This window comes from Varroa destructor, unplaced genomic scaffold, assembly GCF_002443255.2.
Source record: "Varroa destructor unplaced genomic scaffold, Vdes_3.0 BEIS01000001.1, whole genome shotgun sequence".
In the NCBI taxonomy this organism is placed as follows: Eukaryota; Metazoa; Arthropoda; class Arachnida; order Mesostigmata; family Varroidae; genus Varroa; species Varroa destructor.
Genome location: NW_019211454.1, coordinates 51,933,239 through 51,954,165, shown reverse-complemented (window position 1 = coordinate 51,954,165; position 20,927 = coordinate 51,933,239). Strand labels below are relative to the sequence as shown.

The 20,927-nt window shown below is 50.1% G+C and overlaps 1 protein-coding gene across 8 annotated transcripts in view; it reads left to right on the top strand.

Annotated features, from left to right (window-relative positions):
* Positions 1 to 20,927, top strand: part of zfh2 (Zn finger homeodomain 2) — a 62,708-nt gene that overhangs the window by 28,075 nt on the left and 13,706 nt on the right. For all 8 annotated transcript variants that reach the window (XM_086979223.1, XM_086979215.1, XM_086979200.1 and 5 more), the window contains 5 exons: positions 12,165 to 12,319; positions 12,593 to 14,671; positions 14,877 to 15,537; positions 15,707 to 16,329; positions 16,489 to 20,645. In XM_086979223.1, the coding sequence (XP_086835349.1) occupies positions 12,307 to 12,319; positions 12,593 to 14,671; positions 14,877 to 15,537; positions 15,707 to 16,329; positions 16,489 to 20,645 (7,533 nt within the window). In that variant the 5' untranslated portion in view covers positions 12,165 to 12,306. The remainder of the gene's footprint in view (positions 1 to 12,164; positions 12,320 to 12,592; positions 14,672 to 14,876; positions 15,538 to 15,706; positions 16,330 to 16,488; positions 20,646 to 20,927) is intronic.

The window sequence follows — 20,927 nt, the reverse complement described above, 5'->3', positions numbered from 1 at the left end:
TGTTTGGCCTAGATGCTGCTACTACCGCTGCTCTTACCCCATGGTTCACTGGCGGTAAACTGTCGACTTGAGCCCTGTGTTGTTCCGACGCTGCTTTGGATGGGCCTTCGTTTTATGCTGGACCCTTTTCCTTCCCTACGGGCACGACGTTCGACTTTCGGCATGGCCTCCACGAAGAGCCCAGACTTATATGTCGCTGAGCCGATTCTGCCAAGCAGCACGAGCTGCAACAATATCTGTCTCTTGCTAGCTGTTGTCAGTAGGTCAGGCATGGAAGCCGCAGAGAGAGACGGACGGACGCATGGAGACGGGACTGCGATTGATGCGCAGAGAGAAAAACACTCCGAGGCGTTGCCTGGCTCTGTTAACTCGTCTCGGTCCAACTCGATTCGCTTGCTTCCAACAACATCGCGCGTCAACTATCAGTCGCGCGCGTACACATCCGCAACAGCCTGAAACATACGCAGAGAGACGGGACGATGAACACAGCCACGACTGGCGCAGCAATCGACCACCAGCGACAGTAAAGTCGAGAATAAAGCGCGGATGAGACGATGAACGACAAACAAGACAAAAATACATGGGAAGATAAAGGAGGACCGATATGTCCATAGCAAATAAGGACGACCGAATGAACAGAGAAATACGCAGTGAGATGAAGAAAAGGGAAAATAGTGCGGGCGACGAAACGAAAGAAAGACAGCGAATGACACCTGTGGATAGACACGTACGCAGCCGGGTACCGCGGCTGCAATTAAATACAGTTGTAACAGTAGCTAGATAGAGCAATGCGTAGGAACTGGACTGAATAGTCTTCTCGTGTTCGATAAGTGCGCTGACTCATGGCGGGTGCCAAGCGCCAGTGTCCGCGTCCAGGGTAACCGCCATTGCTTTGATTATAACTAGCATACGGTGCCGGTTATGTAGCAGGCGCCACAGACGTCAGTCTTTCTGATGCTGATCATGGAATCCCGCATTGTGGGCTCTCATCTGTCCAACAGCAAGTTAATCAGAGCTCAACCTGTTGTCTCACTATAAAAGAGCTACAAACGGATTGACAAAAGTCCTCTCTTCGATATCCTCCTCGAGTTCCTTTTTTTGTCGCAGGTTTTCGCTGTCGTTACCGTCAGCTTCCTCCTTCTTTTCCTAGTTTTTCCTTTTTGGGATCGGATGTGAAACAGTGGAAATAAGTAGACGATCGGGAGTTAGGTCTGATATCGAATGGAGGGAGAGAGAGACGTACGGACGGACGGACGGACGGATGGACGAACGTACGGTGGGCGGTCAGTCCGACGAGTGGCTCAGTGGGTAAAGAGGCCAGTCGACGCTTCACGCCCGCCGGCCAGATTGTTGTGCTGCGGTAGCCTAATGGTCTGTGGGTAGATTGGTGCGTTACATAAATTCGATCCTATGGAAAGCAGCACAATCGATAATTCTATAGTGATCGGAAAGTGACTGCTGGCGTCGCTGGCTAAGAATACCTTGCTGATGGCTGTCAGCCATTTTGTCGTTTGTGACGATAGGGAATTACGAAAACTTTGATCGAGGCCGCCGTTGCCGACTGTTGTTCACGACCGGGGTGAGGCTGAAGCCAAAAAGAATCGGCAGTGAACTTCGCCGCACTCTATGTCCCATAAAGTTGGCACCAAGAATTAGCCCAGATGGCCGGTAGAGTGGCAAAGCTGCTAAAGGAGCTAAAATAGTGGATAACGCTCCTGCGTCGTGGGGGCCAGGTGGATCAAGTTTACCAGCGAAGCCGGCGGCCAGATAGTCAGACTAATGAGCAGCTCTCAGAATGAGTCCGTGAGAGTGAAGAACGATTGAGTAAAGCGCAGGATCGACCCAATTTCGCCGATTGTGCCGTTATTCTTGCGCCTTGCCATTAATATACTCACGAGTTGGTAGTAGTGAACTGAAGGCAAGCGAAACGACTTGAGGCGTTTCAAACATCCGTCGCACTAAATACCTCTGGCAATGGCGATCGGAGCAGTAATGGTAATCCCAGTGGGACCCAGGTCAGCATTCCTGGTGGTCGACCCCAGTTGGTCTGCCACTTGGTTGAGCGGCACTGCTCGGTGATTATCGGAAGTCTATATGTTCTCAGCCAGCGCGACTGCAAGCTCACCAGCCGTTCAACCGGGCGGCGAGTCAACAACGCGTCGGTAGCGGTTGAAGTGGTGATGATAGCAGCCATCCCAGCTGCGACGACCCAGTCATCGAGGCACGTCGAATTGAGATCCCATTGCTTCACGTCTCGACTAACTAGTGCCTTCTTTTTCACCTACCTGCAATCGCCTTTATCTTCGGCAGTGGTTAAGGGGCGGCCGTCTCAAGCTCTCTAGGCTGTTCGCTGGCTAGCTGACTGGCTGTTGTAAATCCGACCCACTACTAACAGCCGCTGGACAAGAAGATCCAGCTCGTGTAGACCAGCTAGAACCTCTCAGGCTTTTAGATGAAACGACGTTAGTGGAGTTACTGTTGCGCTTGCTATGCTGTTAGAGGTGCGAGTGAAACCTAAAACCCTTCACCGCCATGGTTAGATGTATGTGTGGTCCCATTGGACCGATTTAGCGCCTGTACGCGTAACCACGGCGTTGCTCGAGTGCCGGTCGACCCATGCGTATCCGCGTAGGTCCGGAACATCGTTTGTTGACTTCGCTGTCGACGACGCCAGATTCCGGACTAGAGATATTTCATGCTCACGCACATAGTAGCATATTATAAGTATAGCAGATACGCAATCGATGACCGAGTTGTTGAACCATCGAAGTCTGATCCCAATATTCACAAGCTAGTTTACGAGATATAGCATGTATTACATGCATCTGCATTGCAATTAGTCTGGCAAGAGCAAGCCTGGTAAAGTTGATAGAAGCGAAAAAGGCTACAACGGTTTGCGGATTCGCGCGCTCTAACACATCAGTATGACATCGTTAATCGCATGATTTAATCAGTGTGGATCCAACCAAGTGTAAATAATAGAAAACGTTTTTTGTTATTATTAGCGACAAGGAGGTTGCTATGGATCAGATGCAGTACTGGAAAAAGTGAGCGCAGATTTGGGCCTTCTGGGTTTATTCGATGTGGCTTATGCCTGCGTGAGCAAGCCGAAAAATCCATACACCCTCTTGGCCTTAATTCTGTTCGCCATTTCCGTTATTCTCTTCGATTGCTGCCATTTCTATTATAGCCTGCTTAGCTAGCAGTGTGTGCACTGGACACATTATAGAGACTACAGGCTGAAAGCAGCTTACTTTAGAATTCTTTGCGTCCGAACATCCATTGCATGAGACTGTGCGGTTATTCAAAGCTAGTCAGCATGATTAACAGCGAAAAATGAACCTATCGTAATCATAATCATCGTTATCATCTCCTTCGTCCTCCGATGGAGCCCGATGACCTGGTGGACGATCGCCCGTCGAATCGCAATGAGGGCGACCCCAGGATCGGGGAGAGTTTGACTGGCTAGTGGGATTTATAGGGGAGGAACGCTGAGAGCTGCGGGGCAAGTCGAAGTACGACGAGCTCGGGAAAGCAGGCGTAAAAGCGTGGCCCAGCGGCATGCGTTCTTCTCGAGATAGCGGCAGTAAAGAGAAGTATTAGCGGCTTACGTTGCTGCCATTCTGTTAGGCTATATATGTACGCCTGTACTGGGTTGGGCCCTAGGGAAACGTCTATTCGAAGAGCTCGTTGTGGCTGCCTATTTCAGTATTTTCACTCATGTCAGACTCTGACTGGACCGGATCTCGGTTTTCTTCGTTCTTCGCTCTGCTGTATCAGCTTTCAAAGCGTCTCATTGTTTCAAGCTATCGTTACGTTATTAACATGATCCCGGTTGTAGTTGTATAATATTCAGTCTACCTGCGCATAAACAGGCACATTGGGAATAAATGTGGAATAAGCACGATGATGGCTATTTTATAGTGCCTACTTTTAAATATTCGTCCGATACCGTGTGCCGCTTAAATGGTCTACGAGCGTAGAAGGGCTCGAACCTCTGGCAATGAACGACCGACCCTATGATGGGCCATATGATTTGCTCCGTAACAGAAATAGTGCCCAAGTCAATGTTTGGCCTCGTTAATGATACTGTTTGACTGCGAGCAGTAGACCAGATAAAGAAACCAAACGCTTTAGAAAGAAGTTGGCGGTCGCCAAAGACAAGACACTGAGAGATAGAATAAACACAAGACAAAGAAGACGGAATCATATAAACGGAATAGCTGGAGAAAGATCCGCAGGATGACGAGAGTTAGTTGTTTTTGCGCGCTAAAATTTAAATGAAATGAAAATATACACGTATTCCTAGCTGCTGCTGTCCCAGGTCTCGACATCATTTCCCGTACCCCTGTGGGCTATCACTATAGTTACCACTACAGCCACCGCCCGCCCCGTTGGCTGTTGCCTGCTCCGGCATCATACGTCGACCCGGGCCTTGTGTGCACCTAGCTTTCTTTATTCATGTGGTACGAAGTGTGGGCATGTTTGCCTGTCTGTGCGAATCTCATGTTTGTGCGGCATCGGAACAAGCTGAAATGCGCGTCACATGTTGCGCTCCTGCCGCCGTTGTTTTCGCATGTGATTTACGGCTGATCTAGCGGGAAGTCAGTCGGTGGTTGTTGTTGTTGATTGTTGCTAAAGTAGCTGGTCGCCTGGCTGGCTGACGTGTATCGGGGCACTGGCAAAATAAAAGCCGCGGTTGTGTCGATGGTCTCCCTCTTTCTGTCCGTCCGTGTGTCTCTTGCTTTATCCGTTGTGCACACATTGAACGTTGCGTGGCGTTGTCCTTTATTGTTGCGCACCGACGGAGGCAGTGGTGACTCCGGAGCAGCAGCAGCAGCAGCAGCAAAAGGAAAGAAAGCCGCTCGCCGATGCCGGTAGCGTCAAAGAAGCGAGAGAGAGCAGGAGAGGAGACGAAACGCGGCAGCAAAGACAACATGATCCTGGGTCGACAACATTCTTCAACGACCACCGCCGCTCTGTCAGAGATACCATCAGCATCAGCATCAACAGCATGAACAACACCACCGACATATACGCCAGCAGCAGCAGTCCCCCCCTCTCGCCTGCCTCACGGCAACAATCTTAGACAACATCGCGCCATGCAAACAATCGCAGATACCATGAACAGAAGCTGCTCTACAGTTCGCACCAGCTTCTGCGGCGACACGTGTTACGACTGCCGCCATCAGCATCACTACGGTTGCTGCAACGTCGCCACATCCCAATCACAACCATAAAGTGTCGAATTTATTGAAATTAGCTTGTGCTGCCACTGCGGGCCTTCTTGCTTCTGTTGTTGTCGCTGCCGGCAATGGTGCTCATTCTGTGTGTGGAACTCAGGAACGCGGGCTTTCTCGGCGTTTGCCAGAGGAGTCCAGGGGCGACGCGAGACAGTTCTCCAGTTGGCTATATTATTATCTGCTACACGAATACAAGCAGCAAAATCGTAGGAACACTAAAATAGGACAGAGTTACGGAGAGACGGTGGTTTTCGTTGGTCGGGGTGTAGTAGGCGCGCCAATGACAACAGTTTTTACTCGGTAAAGCATCGGAGCATCTCAGAAAATCCGCGGCTGGTGGTAGCTGCTATAGGCCTATGGTCTGCCAACAAGGAGACTAAGCGAAGTATAATTCACCGTCGATGGAATGAGAGCTTTCCTGCAGCTTTCCGCTGCCGGCTTGAAATGGATAGACCGTTGGAATATTATATTTGTTTTAGTACTTCGCTCCCAAAAGCGAGCGATACGATTAGGATTCTGACTGTTTACCATGTTGGCTGACCGTTGACTGGCGGATGCAACACGCGGCCTGTAATACAATAAACGGTACAGGCAAATCACGTATATATTCTTACGCAGCTGTAGTGGACATCAATTTTAAAGTGTCGCCCATCATGTCAAAATGTAGTAGTGGTAAGTTGAAACGTTTGGGTTTCAGTTTACCACTACCACATTTAGTTTGAAACCTAGCGGGCAACCTGGTAACACATGTCCAAGCGTATTTTTACGTAGCGTCTTTTTTAAGGACACATACAACCCAGCATGCAACCCAGATAACCAAAAACGAAAAGAAAAATTCTAGAGTCGTGAATTTTTCGAGAGATGTCGATTGTTTAAGTGCATTTATTAACGTGGATTAATTAATATTCGACTATTGTCTTAACGTCAATTAGGCCAGCAAGCGATGGCCTTTTCTATTTTAAATTACAATAGGTACTGTATAGAATGCTCAATTAGATCGAGTCTGTGTGATCTTTATAACTTCCTCTCGGAAGACCATTAAACCAAGTACAACTATACGTTCAAGTTAATATAGTATATACATATAAATATAATACGGTGTATAGTAGGAAATAGTCCGCGACACGGATATAATAAGGCGTCAAGTCAACAATATTTAACTACTAGTCGTCGTTAATTGATGATGTGATACGCCCGCAATATTGGGCTGCTCGGAAATGGAAGCAGCTTAGTCGCTGCGATGAAAACGCGATGATAGGCGATTGATATCGTCATTGAAAATGGGGCTGGGCCTACTGCTGCTTTGCGTTTTGTGTCGTCGTGCCATCTGTAATTCGAAGCAAATCTGAAGAGCGAACCCGTTTTTCGAGAACCCATTTCACGGGTATGACGACAACTAAATAAAGATGGCATCTGTGACGGCCGTTTGTAAAGGCTGCCGCTTGATGAATAAGCTCACACTGCATTGGTTACATATAATACCCTCGCAGACGCAGGTAATAGCATTTGATTTTGCCCAAAAGTAAAAAAAGTTGAATATTATTTATTTGTAGCACTGATAAATTACAATACACAGCAGCAGCGGTTAAATATACACAGAAAAATGTGGGTTTGCAATTGATTTTCCAGGACAACACTGGGCCGTGTCCTGCTATTTATTAGTATTTCGTATCACTTGATTCATTCCTGTTAATGCAGTCAGGACCTATTGTCTCCTGCAAACATTATATTATAGCCTTCGTGGTTTATTAATTATTCGTAGTTGGCCACTGTAACTAGTTGTGTTACACAAATATTGTCTGGGCCTTGACCACGTATAGTAAACTCAAAGGGGTTCTCTGCTGACGGTATCGGCGCATTTATCTGCAAAATTATTTTAAATTCAAGGAACTATATTCCGATTTTATCGTCAGTGCACGTTCTACAAAGCACCACCAGGACATAAAAATTCAGCAATATGCACGTATGCATATTTACTGTTTAGGATCATGTCGAGGCATGGGTGGGGCACTCGCGAATTACAACGACGCTGCGCTTGACCGATCGGAATAGCAGGGGCAAGTCGCCATTTCGCGTCTCCTTATAATGTGTTCCTCTACTTGTTCCAGTCTCTAGTTTCTTTTTCTCGTTGATATCGAACTGCTGTTAGCTTTTGTCATAGATTCTAGAGCCACAAACCAACGACATCATTTGGTCGTCGCCTCCGTCGTGCTTCAAATGGACGCCCCACACGCGAGCTGCTCTTTTCTTGAGCGATAACCCTCGTAACTACTTCAGCCAATTTAGTATTTTAGCTCGTAGCTAAAATCTGGATTCTTATTGCAACCATTGCGTGTTTTACCAGCTAAAATCTACTTTTTTGGCTTTTGTTATGGTCGACGAGCAGTCGGCTTCAATGAATGGTCGTCCAAATAAAACATTTATTAACCTCTATTAACGTATAGCAGATAGTATCATTTTATAAGTAATGATTTGACAAATGGTAACAACCACATCTTGCGCAAGTTGCCCTTGTAAGTCATGCTGCTTGTATTTCGTGAAAACTCGCTTAGCTGGTAAGGATATGTCGCCACCTTACGCTCAACTCTGCGATAGTTATCTCTGTCCTTTCATCAAAGATAGGTGAGGCGTGGATGCTGATTCCCGCCTGGGAGTCCGAGTGTTTTTCTGTCCCCTTGCTCTTAATGCTTACGTCCATTTGCGTGGCGTTCCCTAGTTTATCTCGATGGTCTGTTCGAAGAAACGAGCTGGTGAGTGCCCACTGCCCATCATTGGGCCTACCAGCAGACGACAGTGGGTACCAAATACCGACAGGAAGAGTATGAACCAAGAAGGCTAGCAATAGTAATAGCACAACGGTAATTGCTACAGCCTCTACCATTGTGGCGGCCTCTCCCAGTCTCAATAATTCCCCCTCTCCAGCTGCGGTCAACCATCCGAAACGCACACCTAACTCCCTTAAACTGTGGCCTGTCGACGTCTCGTTGACGCGGGCGAGCACCGCAGCAGCCGCGTCCGATAAAGTGCGTTTTTATTTAGAGCTGTCCTGGCTACTGATGCTGCTGCTGGTGCTGCCGTCGGCGGCTGCGGCGACTTGGTCCCAACCGATAGGTGTAATTAACACATGTTCATTTTTATGTGTTGACCGCATACTAATTATTTGAAGCTAAGAGTCGAGCGAACGAATGATTGGACAGTAGAATGGATGGCAGATCGAAATAACCTCATGGTCGTACAGGACGAAGCGAACTGTTGTGTTCGGTCTGAGGACATCGAGTGGAAGTGAAATAATACGGTGAGAAAGAACGCAAGAGGGAAAGCGACGAATTCAGGCTCGGGTCACTTGTCTTAGTGCTGCCACTGCTGCAGCATCGTGTCCTCGGGGGGTTTGCCCGGGGTAGCGCGCATTCAGGCCTCTGCAAGGGGGTGTTGGGGGTTCATTTAACCTGTTTTTAGGCAGTCGTCTCACTTGCCCTGTTGACCTGACATGGCCCCTTATCCACCTAATATTAATTGTTATCGTAATTACAGAATGCCAGAACCGAGAGAAACGGGGAGGGATCGATTGGGAGCTAAGTGGCCCGATCGGGACTTAACGGCTAGATTGGGCGAAGGAGACAGCAACGGTGTACACATGCGGTCGCACAGAAAATAAATTGGTGCAAAGCGAATACTGACCGTCTTGGCAAATATTTGCAGTACTTAAGAGAGCAAATCAGGGTGAACCAAAACGAAAAGTTCATAGTATGTGTTGTACGAGCGGCCATACGAGGCAGCTCCATTGTCGCGTTGTTATATACGCACTCAAGCTTTGTAGTTTCGAAGAGGAAAGTTGTGGGAAATATAAGCGCACTACTAATACCGTACCATGTTCGTGTGCTTAAAAAGCTATTTACGTTGCCTGATTCTTTCTGCGCCTGCAGTTCGAACATTTTGCTGTTACGACACTACATACTTTGTTGACAACTTGCTGACACCAAGTAAACTCGACAATTTATCCACTGGCCCGTTAGTCGATGTATGCTTTTTATGATGGTAGCTATCGCTTATTTGCTTATCTCTGTTTCTAATTATACATGTACTACATTTCTTAGTTCACGTGTCTATCTGCTGTCAGCAACTGCTGATGAGCCTGGCGAGCTGCCGCTAGCAACAGACGACCCACCGATCATTTACCATTAGCGCTGTAAATCTGAGATCAGGCGAAAGAAAAAGAAGCAGCGGATACCGCAGCACTGTCTGATTCTATGTTGCTAGTACAGCTGGTTCAACGGATGCAGCGGCGCTGCGTTGAACGACTAAGATGCGTCATTGCTATGAGTTTCGGTACGATCTAGTCTCTCCTTGAATTGCACGCGCGGACGAGTCGCTGAAGACGCGGCTTGTACAGGCCAAAAAGAACAGACGACGTAAACTACACCAACAGCGAACGCAATGACGCGGGTGCGGTGGTTTGTGACTGTCGATCGGTTTGCCTGCCTGCCTGCCTGCCTGCCTGCCTGCCTGTCTACATACCCTCATTGGACCGCCTGTTTGGATTTAGCTGGCTACAATGGTTTAATGGCGACGTCAACACGACTGACTATGGTGGCTGAGGAATCGATAATTGAAAATTGAATACTTTACGGTAAGAACGATCGGGAAAAAGACTGAAGCAGCGGGAAAAAGAAATAAAGAAAATGATAAAAAGGAGAAAGATAGAAGTCAGTTCACAGCAGATTGACTGACTGTTCTCGTTGATGCTGCTGCTGACGGAAACAATAGCAACGACGGCAATAACAACGACGATAGCCACTGCGATAGTAACGACGTTTGTGTTAAGAAATTCGAAATCTCTAGCGAGAGGAAAGACTGCTCTGTTTAGATGGTCAACAAGACAATGAAGTAAGGAAGAGAAAGGACGACAAAGAAGTCATTTGGAATTTTTAGTTCGACGCAGCGAAACACGAAGGCGTAAGGGTATGGAGACGCGTTAGAATCAAACCGAAAATGCGTACCATTTGCTTGCCTGTCGGCCAGCACCGTTACGGCCGTGTCCGCGTAGTCATCGGCGCATGATTACTGGCAATTGCGGTCATCGTGTACAAAGTACAATAGCTGTAAAGACTTTGCGTGTGGTTTTGTACCGGTGTAGCTGAGGCTGTTCTGCTACTTTCGATGCAGCAACAGCAGGACCGGCATAAGTTGATCTTGAATGCAAATTGTCTACGAAGCAAAGCAGATTGAAAAATGAGCATTAGAGCGATAGATTATGAAGTTCCGTTCCTTCTGTGAGGGAGTACGTGCAACTATCAACTTCAAAGGCCAAAAAGTGAGAGCCACATGACGTATGCGTAGCGAAGAACCGCAAAATCAGCCAATACAGAATAATGAATTTACGAAACACATATATATATACACGGCTGATGAGAACTAGATTGACGGTAGTAATGCTACTTGGCATTGTTGATACTAATGGCACAATGTGTCTTAACGGTGGCCGCACAGAATAAATGATTTTAAACTATCGATGATATTCAATCAATGACGGGGAGAGGGGAGTAGATGACGACTCACCGATACACAGTGGCGCCGCACCAAATATCCAAGAAATACTTGAAGCTCAAGGGAAATAATCGCATTAATCGCATAAATGGAAACCAAGCTTCACAAACTGGCGAAAGAAATTTTCGATTTTTTCCGTAGTGACTGCTACTTAGCAGCGAAGAAAAAATCAGTGATGCTTGAGACAGCCGAATTTTGTCCATGTATCGAGCTAAAATTCGATGTATCGTTTGCGTATCCTGTGTACCATAGGTTGAGTAGAGCAGACGCAACCACTGAACACGACGATGTAATCTAGAAAAGAAACACTAACGTTCCTGTTCGACCTATTGGTTGTCATCTGAACCTGTTAATGCTGCTTGACAAGATATCGGTTCGTTAGCCGAGCTTTTGCTGGACCTATCTCGATATTGTATGGGTTCGGAGAAAACAAGGCTCGAGGGCATCGCATGCGTGGAGTAGGACCCGAAACAGCCACCCCGCTGATCAGTTGTCCTTAGACCCTTCAACTGTCGTCGTTGTCGGCCAGTCTGGAAGAAGCAGTAGCGTTACCATTTTGCCCATAGATTGTATTGTACACTGAAACAGCTATACGCCAAACCATCATCAGGTCCATGCTTAGCAAAGAGCAAGTAAGGCGTGTGGGAGTCTTACGAGTTGCAACCGCTATACGCTCGGCTATATATATACATACACATATATATGTGACAGGTCACGATGATGTTGCTGAGCACCGCTGGCAGTGACTTTACAGTTGCGTTTAGTATCTATTTGCCGATGCCATTCATGTTGATACTGATGCTATAGGCAACGATGATTGTGGTAATGATTATGCTGATTCTATTAAGTGATGACAATACATGCTGCCGACGAGCTTAGCGATTCGTTCGGTCGTCCGTACGGTGGTGACTGACCCTCGGTTCAATGATTGATTCGATCGCCGGCGCTGCAGCTGTAACGTGGTTTGCCTATGATTTTAATCTGAACGAATGAAGACCAGTGGCTTACGGCAGCGAAAACAATCCGACAGATTGCCTTCGCCAAGGGCTGCGACGGCGGCGGCGGCGACGGCTGCCACTTGCTTTCGGGCCAAACAGCCAACCATTCATCGAATACGGTAGTCCGTAGAAGAACAAATGCAAGCGATTTTATGAGATCGTTGAACACAGGACGGATTAATGAGGCGTCTGTTGATGTATAACCTGAGCCCATTTTGCTGACTTGAACTAGTCGTCTGTCAACCAGCTGCCTAGTACGCGTATGTGTGCCCACGTGTAGGTCTGCTAACTTTTAAACTGTTCTGCATAGCAAAGAAAAAGCGCTCACTAAAAATGTTTACTAAATAGTAATATCAATGGCATCCTCCTTTTCTTGCAGTGTCCGTTATGTTTCGGAGCTCGAACCTAGTTTCTTGTAATCTCTCCGCCTGCTATGAGGAAAAAAAGACTCAAAATTTTGCGCAGATCGCTTCAACTCAGGAGAAGAACCACATCATCACTTTTGATAACTGCTCGGGACTATGTGCGACACTGGTAAGTAAATCAGGCTAATGTTTTATCATTGTTGGATTTTCGCCTGAAGCAAAACTGGCCGATGTTCGTCAGATTTTTTTCGGCAAAAAAACTGTTTTACGGTTTCTTTCAGTTTTCAAAATTGGATCTAACGTTATGTTCTTCGGTAAATTACAACTTGTCTTCGTTCTGCTCTTATTAGTTCTTTTCTCGAAAAAACAAACTTAACTTTATGGATAATTAGTATCAGTGATGACAATTGATGTCGTTAAACTGTTCTGTGTCCTATTTCAGGCCAAGGCAACGGGCAGGCCTCGCTCGATCTAAGCCTCCCAGTGACGAGACCACAGGCGGCGTCGAGTCCCCTACCCCTCTCTGTCAATTTCAACCCTGCTGAGATCAACATGACCCCCGAGGAAGGTGTGCTGGCTATGGGGGCGCAGCAGGACCTCGGCTTGGCATTGACTAAAAGTTTAAGTCCTAGCCAGGCTCCGCAAAGCCAAACACAGACGCAGGCGCCAGCTGACGTCGAGTCGTTTACTGGACGTATTGTCTACAATCCCGATGGATCGGCGTTCATCATCGATTCCGAGAGCTCAGAAGACTCAAGCTCATTGCCTTTGCCGTCACAGGAAGGGGCGATTGTTGACGGCCGGGGATTGACACCACCTCGAGGTACCGAACTATCCATCCCTCAGGTGGTCAATGCGTACCATATCCACAAAGCGGAGACCGGAGATGGCACGCCAAGTGCTAGGGCCGCCGGTGGTGCCGAACGTTGCACGCCCCTTGTACACAGCTATCGGGTATTCAGCGTACGTGCACGTAACGGCAAAACGCGTGCTGTACAGCAGAAGGATCAGGAACCTCCGCAAGTGAGTGGTAGTTTAGCGCAGTTCTTGCAAGAAAGCTTGCAGGACGGCGAGCAGGTGCAGCCAGCGCGGCCTATCCTTATGTGTTTCCTGTGCAAGCTGTCATTCGGCTTTTCAAAGTCGTTTGTAGGCCACGCGACGAATCAGCACGGCCTGTCATTAGGCGAGGATGAGGCCGCACAGCTGGAGCGACGTGCGGTATCCGCCATTATCCAGGGGGTGGGAAGGGAGAAAGAGCCGATCTTGTCCTTTCTTGAGCCCCTCAGGACCCCTCTGCCAGCCTCAACTACCTCAGGCGCCAATAGCGCACCCTCCGAAGTTCGGCCGGAAACGCCACTATCCGGTCCCCTTGTAAATAGTTCCAGCCACTGTGATACAACAATTCAACCTTCCACAATTCCTGCATCGTCTTCGTCACCCAAGAGTCAAGAGCAATTAACGTCGCCACCCAATACTGACAACACCGTCGCGTCGAAAGCCTTTACGAGCCAAAGTCACAACACTTCGAGCACCACAACAACCAATGCGATTTCAAGTAATACTACTGCTGGAAGTACGACGACAAATGAACGTCCCAGCCAGCAGGACACAAATAGCGGCAATAACAGCAGCGCCAGCAGCAGCGTCAGCGTTAACGCTAGCAACCGGTCCCGAACGTCGAGTCCAACAGCGTTATCGTTGGTTCTATCGATGAGAAGAAGCCCCAGTCCGCCCGAGTGCACACCTTCTAGCCCTGAAACACTGAGCGCAAAAGCGAAAGAGCTCGAAGAACTTGCCAACATCGAGCGGGTCCAGCGGATGGCGCAGCTCGCTGAACAGGTGAAGCGCGAAGCTGAATCACCCAGCAGTCAGCGGCCAACCTCTGCCTGTTCAACCGGTTCATCTCCTAGCCATCAAGGTGGTCCTAGTAAGGGTGCCATGGACCAGATGGCTGCTCAACAAGCGCAGGCGCTATTCAGCGCTATGCTACAACAGCAGTTCGGGTTGCAGGTTTGTCCACAGCATCCCGAGGGTAAGCCGCCGGGCACAGACTGCAATAAGTGCGATGCGAATCAGGCGCGCGCGGCTCAGCTCGGCGCTGTACACAGCCAACTGCAGACTCTGCAGCAGAATTTACAGCAGTCGCAGCTGCAGGCAGCTGCCCACATGTCGATGTCGCAGCTAAATCAACTCAATCAGTTGGCCATGTCCGGCCAAATGGGGCAGGTGCCAGTGGGGCAAATGGGCCCGCAGCTCGCCTCCAGTAGTCCAGCGCCGTCGCCTCAGGTGATGCACTCCAGGAACTCGTGCAAGACGCTCAAGTGTCCGAAGTGCAACTGGCATTACAAATATCAAGAGACACTGGAGATCCATATGAAGGAAAAGCACCCCGAGAATGACATGAGCTGCGTGTACTGCCTCACTAACCAGCCTCATCCGCGACTCGCGCGCGGGGAAACCTACACGTGCGGTTATAAGCCCTATCGGTGTGATGTGTGTAACTACAGCACCACTACGAAAGGTGAGCAGGCTCAGCGTTGATATAAGATTATATACTCGGCTACCGGCAAGAATGGTGACAAGCTTTGGCTTAACCAGAACTTTTCAGAGTTTCATTGGTTCTCAAGCTAACATGCTAGTGTAGGCATATTTTTATATACATATATATATATATTGATATCTTATTCTAACGACGTGTGTTACGTTACCCGTTTCACTACTACCAGGCAACCTCTCTATACACATGCAGTCGGACAAGCACATCAACAACATCCAGGAACTCCACAATGGCCAGCTGCAGGTGGGCGGAGCGGCTTCGGCTGCGCCATATGGTCAGATGCAGTTTCCCGCGCCCCCCAAACCGACCGAGCCTGAACGGCCTAAACAGGCAAGTCCTAAGCCTAAGGCCACCTGGAGGTGTGACATTTGCAACTACGAGACAAACGTGGCGCGTAACTTGCGTATTCACATGACGTCCGAGAAGCACACGCACAACCATGCCGTGCTACAGCAGAATATGAAGAGCTTCCAGGCGCTACAAGCGCTCGGCGGCGGTAATCCGGCTGGGCTGGAGCAGGCGCTCGGCGCGCTGACGCAACCTGGCACCCCCGCAGGGCCCAATCACCCATTAATGGGCTTGCATCCTGCATTTCTACAGCAGCTACAACAGCAAGCCGGCCAGCAGGACCCCGCGGGACAATCCCCCGAGGTGCAACTGGCCGACATTGCCTACCAACATGCACTGCTGGTCATGGCACACCAGAACCAACAACATCAGCATCAGCAGCAGCAACAACAACAACAACAGAACCAGCACCAGAGCACCCCACAGGCGGCTCATAAGAATAACCCCACGCTAGACATGGAACATCCCGATCCCACCCTTAGGTGAGCATCCGCTTTTCACAATATTTCTCGATGTGCACCTTCGAACTTCTGTTGTTTTTCCACGTGCTGCTTCGTAGGTAAATATGACGCAACGTACTCTAACGGGAAAGAGCTAACAATTAGCGTTCACTATCTAACAGCGATCTGTTTGTTATCTCACTCATTTCAGGTGCGACGTGTCGTGCGACGAAACCTCGCGAATCTATCAGTGCTGCGTTTGCTGTGTGTTTTCAGTGGATAGTGTGGAGGCCTTGGGAGCCCACTTCCAAATGGACAGGACGAGGACGAAGGAGGACGAGGTTCTAATGGCAGTTGCTGGCAGTTATATCTGCAAGCTCTGCTCGTACAAGACGAACCTTCGGGCCAATTTCCAGCTCCACTGTAAAACGGACAAGCATCTGCAGCGCCTTCAACACGTCAATCACGTTAAGGAGGGCGGCCAACGAAACGAGTGGAAGCTCAAGTACGTCAACATATCGAACCCGGTTCAGGTGCGCTGCAACGCCTGTGACTACTACACCAACTCCGTACATAAGCTCCAGCTGCACGCGGCCAGCCCGCGTCACCAAATGTGCCAGCGAGCATTCAATCGTCTGGTGCAGCTGGAGGCCGCCCACCAGCCTCAGGCTCAGCAGCAACAAGTCCTGCAGTACAGCTGCAAGCTTTGCGAGTTCGTTACCGCTAAGAGGTCGCAACTCATCGAACACACCGGAGGAGCCGACCATATCATGAAGGCGCAGGCCGAACCCTGTGACATCTTGGACTCACTCCTTGTCACCGTTAAGAATCAGGGTGAGTGCCACAACAATAAGTTGCAGCAGTTAAAGTGTGATCAGTGTGGTGGCCTACCGTAGCTTGTTGAAGATTTGTGACCGTGTTATTCTTCTTCGTTTTTGATCGAAGTGTCTTCTCTGTGACTCGAAAGTTAAAGTTTTACTCGTATTCTTTCAGGCGCTGCTACATCCGACTCCTCGAGGGCGACAGACGCGCGTCACTGCAGTCTGTGCAGCTTCGTGTGCGATTCGGACGACGCCTTCCGGGAGCACTTGGCTTCCCATCCCGAACTCAAGGACCGAGCAAAGTCGGAGGAAAGCAAGGCCGACACCGATAAGGACTCCGGCAACGACTCGGAGCTTAGTCGCAAGAAGGACCTGGACACCTCCGGCAGCAGCTCGGGCTGTGTGCAATGCCCACTGTGCCAGGATGAGTTCCCGGATCTTGAGATGATTGGCCAGCATTTGCTGGCAGTGCACAACGTCACCAAAGAGGGTTTGCAGAGGCTGCTTGCGATCGTGCAGGCTACCGGCGAAGCGCGGTCGGCAAAACGGCCGCGACTCGATTCCGGCACAGAGACTGAAGGAACGGAGGAAAAGATGGACACTGATGAGAAGCTAGCCGAAAAAGACGAAGCGGACGACAAGCCCGACAAGACCGACCCTGAAGACCTAACCTGCAAGAAGTGTGGCGAGCAGTTCCAAAACCTCGACAATGTCCTCAACCACCTGCAGGACCTGCCCGAGCATTTCGAAGAGGCCGGTTCTTTCCAGTGCTGGAAGACCGGCTGCGACGCCTCATTCGGCGCTGCACCCGATCTCAGAAATCACTTTAAAAGTCACTTCCTTACGGTTATATCAGATCTCACAGTGTCGGAGAGGCACGTCTACAAGTACCGATGCAACCAATGTTCGCTCGCTTTCAAAACTATGGAAAAGCTACAGCTGCACTCACAGTACCACGCGATCCGTCAGGCGACGAGTTGCGTCATCTGCGGAAGAAATTTCAGGTCGGTTCAGGCTGTCCAGAAACATGTCGAAAGCACTCACTCGTCGATGAGTCCCGAGGATAGGGGGAAATACCAGGAGTACCTGGCGAAGAACCCGTTCCTTAACAAGGAGGGAGGCTCAGGAGTGCTCGATCCAGTGCTCAACGAGATGCTCAAGAAGGAGAGCCTCCGTGATGCTGATGACGAAATGCTTCCGGCTGAAAACGATGACCCGGAGCTTCAGCCAGAAGAGCTAGATGACGAAGAGCAGCCTGTTGACAGCACGTTCAAAGACGACTACATGAACCAGTCTCGGCGCGCGGAGGACGCCTACAACGATCCCAACCGCAAGTACAAGTGCCATCGATGCCGGGTGGCTTTCACCAAGCAATCGTACCTGACGGAGCACCATAAAAGCGCGGGCCACCGCGCCAAAGCGGGACCCGTCGTCGACAAGTACAACGACCCCTCTCGACCGTACAGGTGCGATATTTGCAAAGAAAGCTTCACCCAGAAGAGTATCCTTCAAGGGCACTATAACTCGGTTAGCCACCAACACAAACTCAAGCAGATCACTCAGCCCTTGGGTGGCACATGTGCAAATAGTGTCCAAAACTCAGTTGGAGCCGGTCATCTTGGCTCAAAAGACGGTGCTGGCACTCCACCCGCTCCCGGCACGCCCTCAGGCCAGGTTTCGCCCAGCAGAAGCTCTCCGTCGCCGGCCACCCTGGCCAACAACAACAACATCATCGAAGAGTCCGGTAAGCCGTTCAAATGCAACTTATGCAAGGTTAGCTACGGCCAGAATGCCACACTCGAAATCCACCTCCGCTCCGTTCTTCATCAGAGCCGGGCGGCGAAAATCCACGAGCTGGCCCTGCAAGGACAGCTGGATCTTCAGCTCCCGCTGATCGAACGGCCTGACGACGACGAACAGGCATCTGCCGATCAGGTGGCGCTGCAGAACTTCCAGCAGATTGCCCAAAACCTGCATAACATACAAAGTCTAGCGCAAAGCATCCAGGGTGTGGGTCATTCGCAGAATGCAGCCGACAAGGAAAGAGAGCTTCTACAGCAGCTCCTGAACCATCTGGGCGGACAGCATACCGGAGCGCAACAGTGTCAAGCTTGTAACCAGTCCTTTCCAAATACCGATGCACTTAACCAGCATCAAATGTTCTGTCCGATGACGAATGCCGCTGCAATATTGCAGAAACAAGCACAGCAACACCAGCAGAATGCAGCGGTTCAACAGCTTCTAACCGCGTTAACATCTGGGGATGTCAGCCCAGTCAAGCTCCCCAAAGGCATGCAGCCGGCACCCGTCAACCAGCAGCAGCAGCAGCAACAACAACAACAGCAGCAGCAGCAGCAAGCAAATACTCCACAAAATCTTCTACAAAACCAATTCAATCAGAATTTCGGCGTCGGCGGCAGCATTAATGCTAGTGGCAAAAAGCCGCCCATGTACAAGCATTTACTCGAGTCATTTGGTTTCGACGTGGTCATGCAATATAACGAGTTCAACCAGAAAGTGAAACGTCCGGACGACAACAATAGCAGCAGCAATAACAGAGACGACAACAAGAGGGAGGGCGATGACACGTCGGCGGCGCTAATAATGATCAATGAGGCAAAAGACAGCGCCTCCGATGACGGGGACTTGTCTGCGGCCAAAAGCGCAGACAGTAACGCTCAGGAAAACGGGGCCGTGGTGCAGATTAAGCTGGAGGCCGACGGGGCGCCGCAGGAGACCCTGGACGCTAAGGATAAGGAGGAGAAGGATAAAGACAGTGACCAGAAGACGCCCCCCGAGCTCCAGGATGTAGCGAAGGATTCTGACAAGCCGGCAAATGTCTCCGGAAAGCTCGATCTACCTGAGCTCAACCGATGCCGCTGCCCGGAGTGCGGCAAGGAATTCTCGAGCGTTTGGGTATTGAAGGCACACCGCGAGGAAGTCCACAAAGACGTGGTGCCTGTAGAAGTTGTCTCCAAAGTCGCGGAAAAGTTTAGGAACGACTTCGAGAACAAGACCACTCCCACTCCTGGGTCCGGCAACCACTCCGGAGCCGTCGGGACAACAGCAGCAGCTATTACAGCCGCAGTAACAGCAGCAGGAAATTGCAGCAACAACCAGGTACAGGCGACAGCAGCAGCAGGCACTAACGGACCTACGGGCCCCAGCGCGAGCTCCGGCAGCCTCGGCGGTTCCGGACAGGGTAGCGCCTCGTCGGGCTCCGACGTCAAACAGGAGCCGTCCGAGAGCGTCGTCCCGGAAGAGGCGAAGGTGCATACGCAGGCGACGAAGGCTGCACGGCGTTCTAGCGCCGCCACTGCCAACAACAGCGGCAGCAGTAGCAGCATTAGCGCCTCAAACGCCTCTGCGGAAGCGCCGAACAAGTGCGGAAGTGCGGACTCGGCCCAGTCACAGCCACAAGCGAAAAAGCCTTCATTACCCAAAAGCGGACCGCAGAGCCAGAACCACGACGGCACCCGAAGCGACCAGCAGAGCGCCGAGCAGCTCGCCCAGGCAGCCCAGTTGCAGATGTTAATGCAGATGGGCTTGATGGGCCTCCCGCCTCAACTTGCCACAGCCCTCCCCCAGCAGCTGCAGCAACTTCAACAACTCGGCCAGTTGCCGCCCATGCATCCCCTCTCAATGATGATGATGAACATAAACCCCCTGAACCCCCTGACAGCCGCTGCCGCAGCGGCCAATCCCATGCAACAGGTAGATCCCATTTTAGCAGCCGCGGCCATCCAGCATGCTATGATGACCGGGCAGGATCCAGCGGCGCTCTTAGCCGCCCAGCAGAAAGCCATGCAACAGCAGATGGCTGCCGCTACGGCTGCCGGTGCCGACCAGACCGTCTTAGCGGCTCAAAAGAACCTCTTCCAACAGCAGTTGATGCAACTGCAGTTGGCCGCTGCCGCCGCGCAGAACGCGGCTGGCGCTGCTGCTGCCACAGGCGCCGGACCCGCGGCGGGTGACCAGGCCGCCGCTAACGCAATGGCTAAACAGCAACAACAGTTGCTTCAACAGGTGTTCGGCCAAATGGGACAGGCGCCTGATCCGCTGGCGCATCAAAAGCTGCTGCAACAGCAGCTCACGCTACAACAACAACAACAACAACAACAGGCGCAGCAGGCTGCGGCACAACAGCAGCAACAACAGCAGCAGCAGCAGCAACAACAACAACAGCAACAGCAGCAGCAGCAGAAACGAGCGCGTACTCGGATCACCGACGATCAACTAAAGATCCTGCGCGCCTACTTCGACATCAATAACTCCCCGACCGAAGAGGCTCTCCTTGAGATGTCGGAGAAGTCTGGACTGCCACTTAAGGTAAATGATGATCCTGTGTTCTGCTTTGATCATATAGTAATATCATACTAAAGGAACATTTACCGACATGCGTGTATTTCGTATTGATTTTGTACCTATTGGTAAAAACTTTCCAATCATTAGATCCAGAGCCCAGGATCGATCGGAAGTAGATCCAACAACCTTTGTCAAATGGTATCTATTTGACTCTACAAAGACAGCATGTCGTATTATTTGATTTCTTTCTTTTTTTTTTCGATCAATTTTTTGTACAATTGCTTGATTCAATAGGATATATCATTA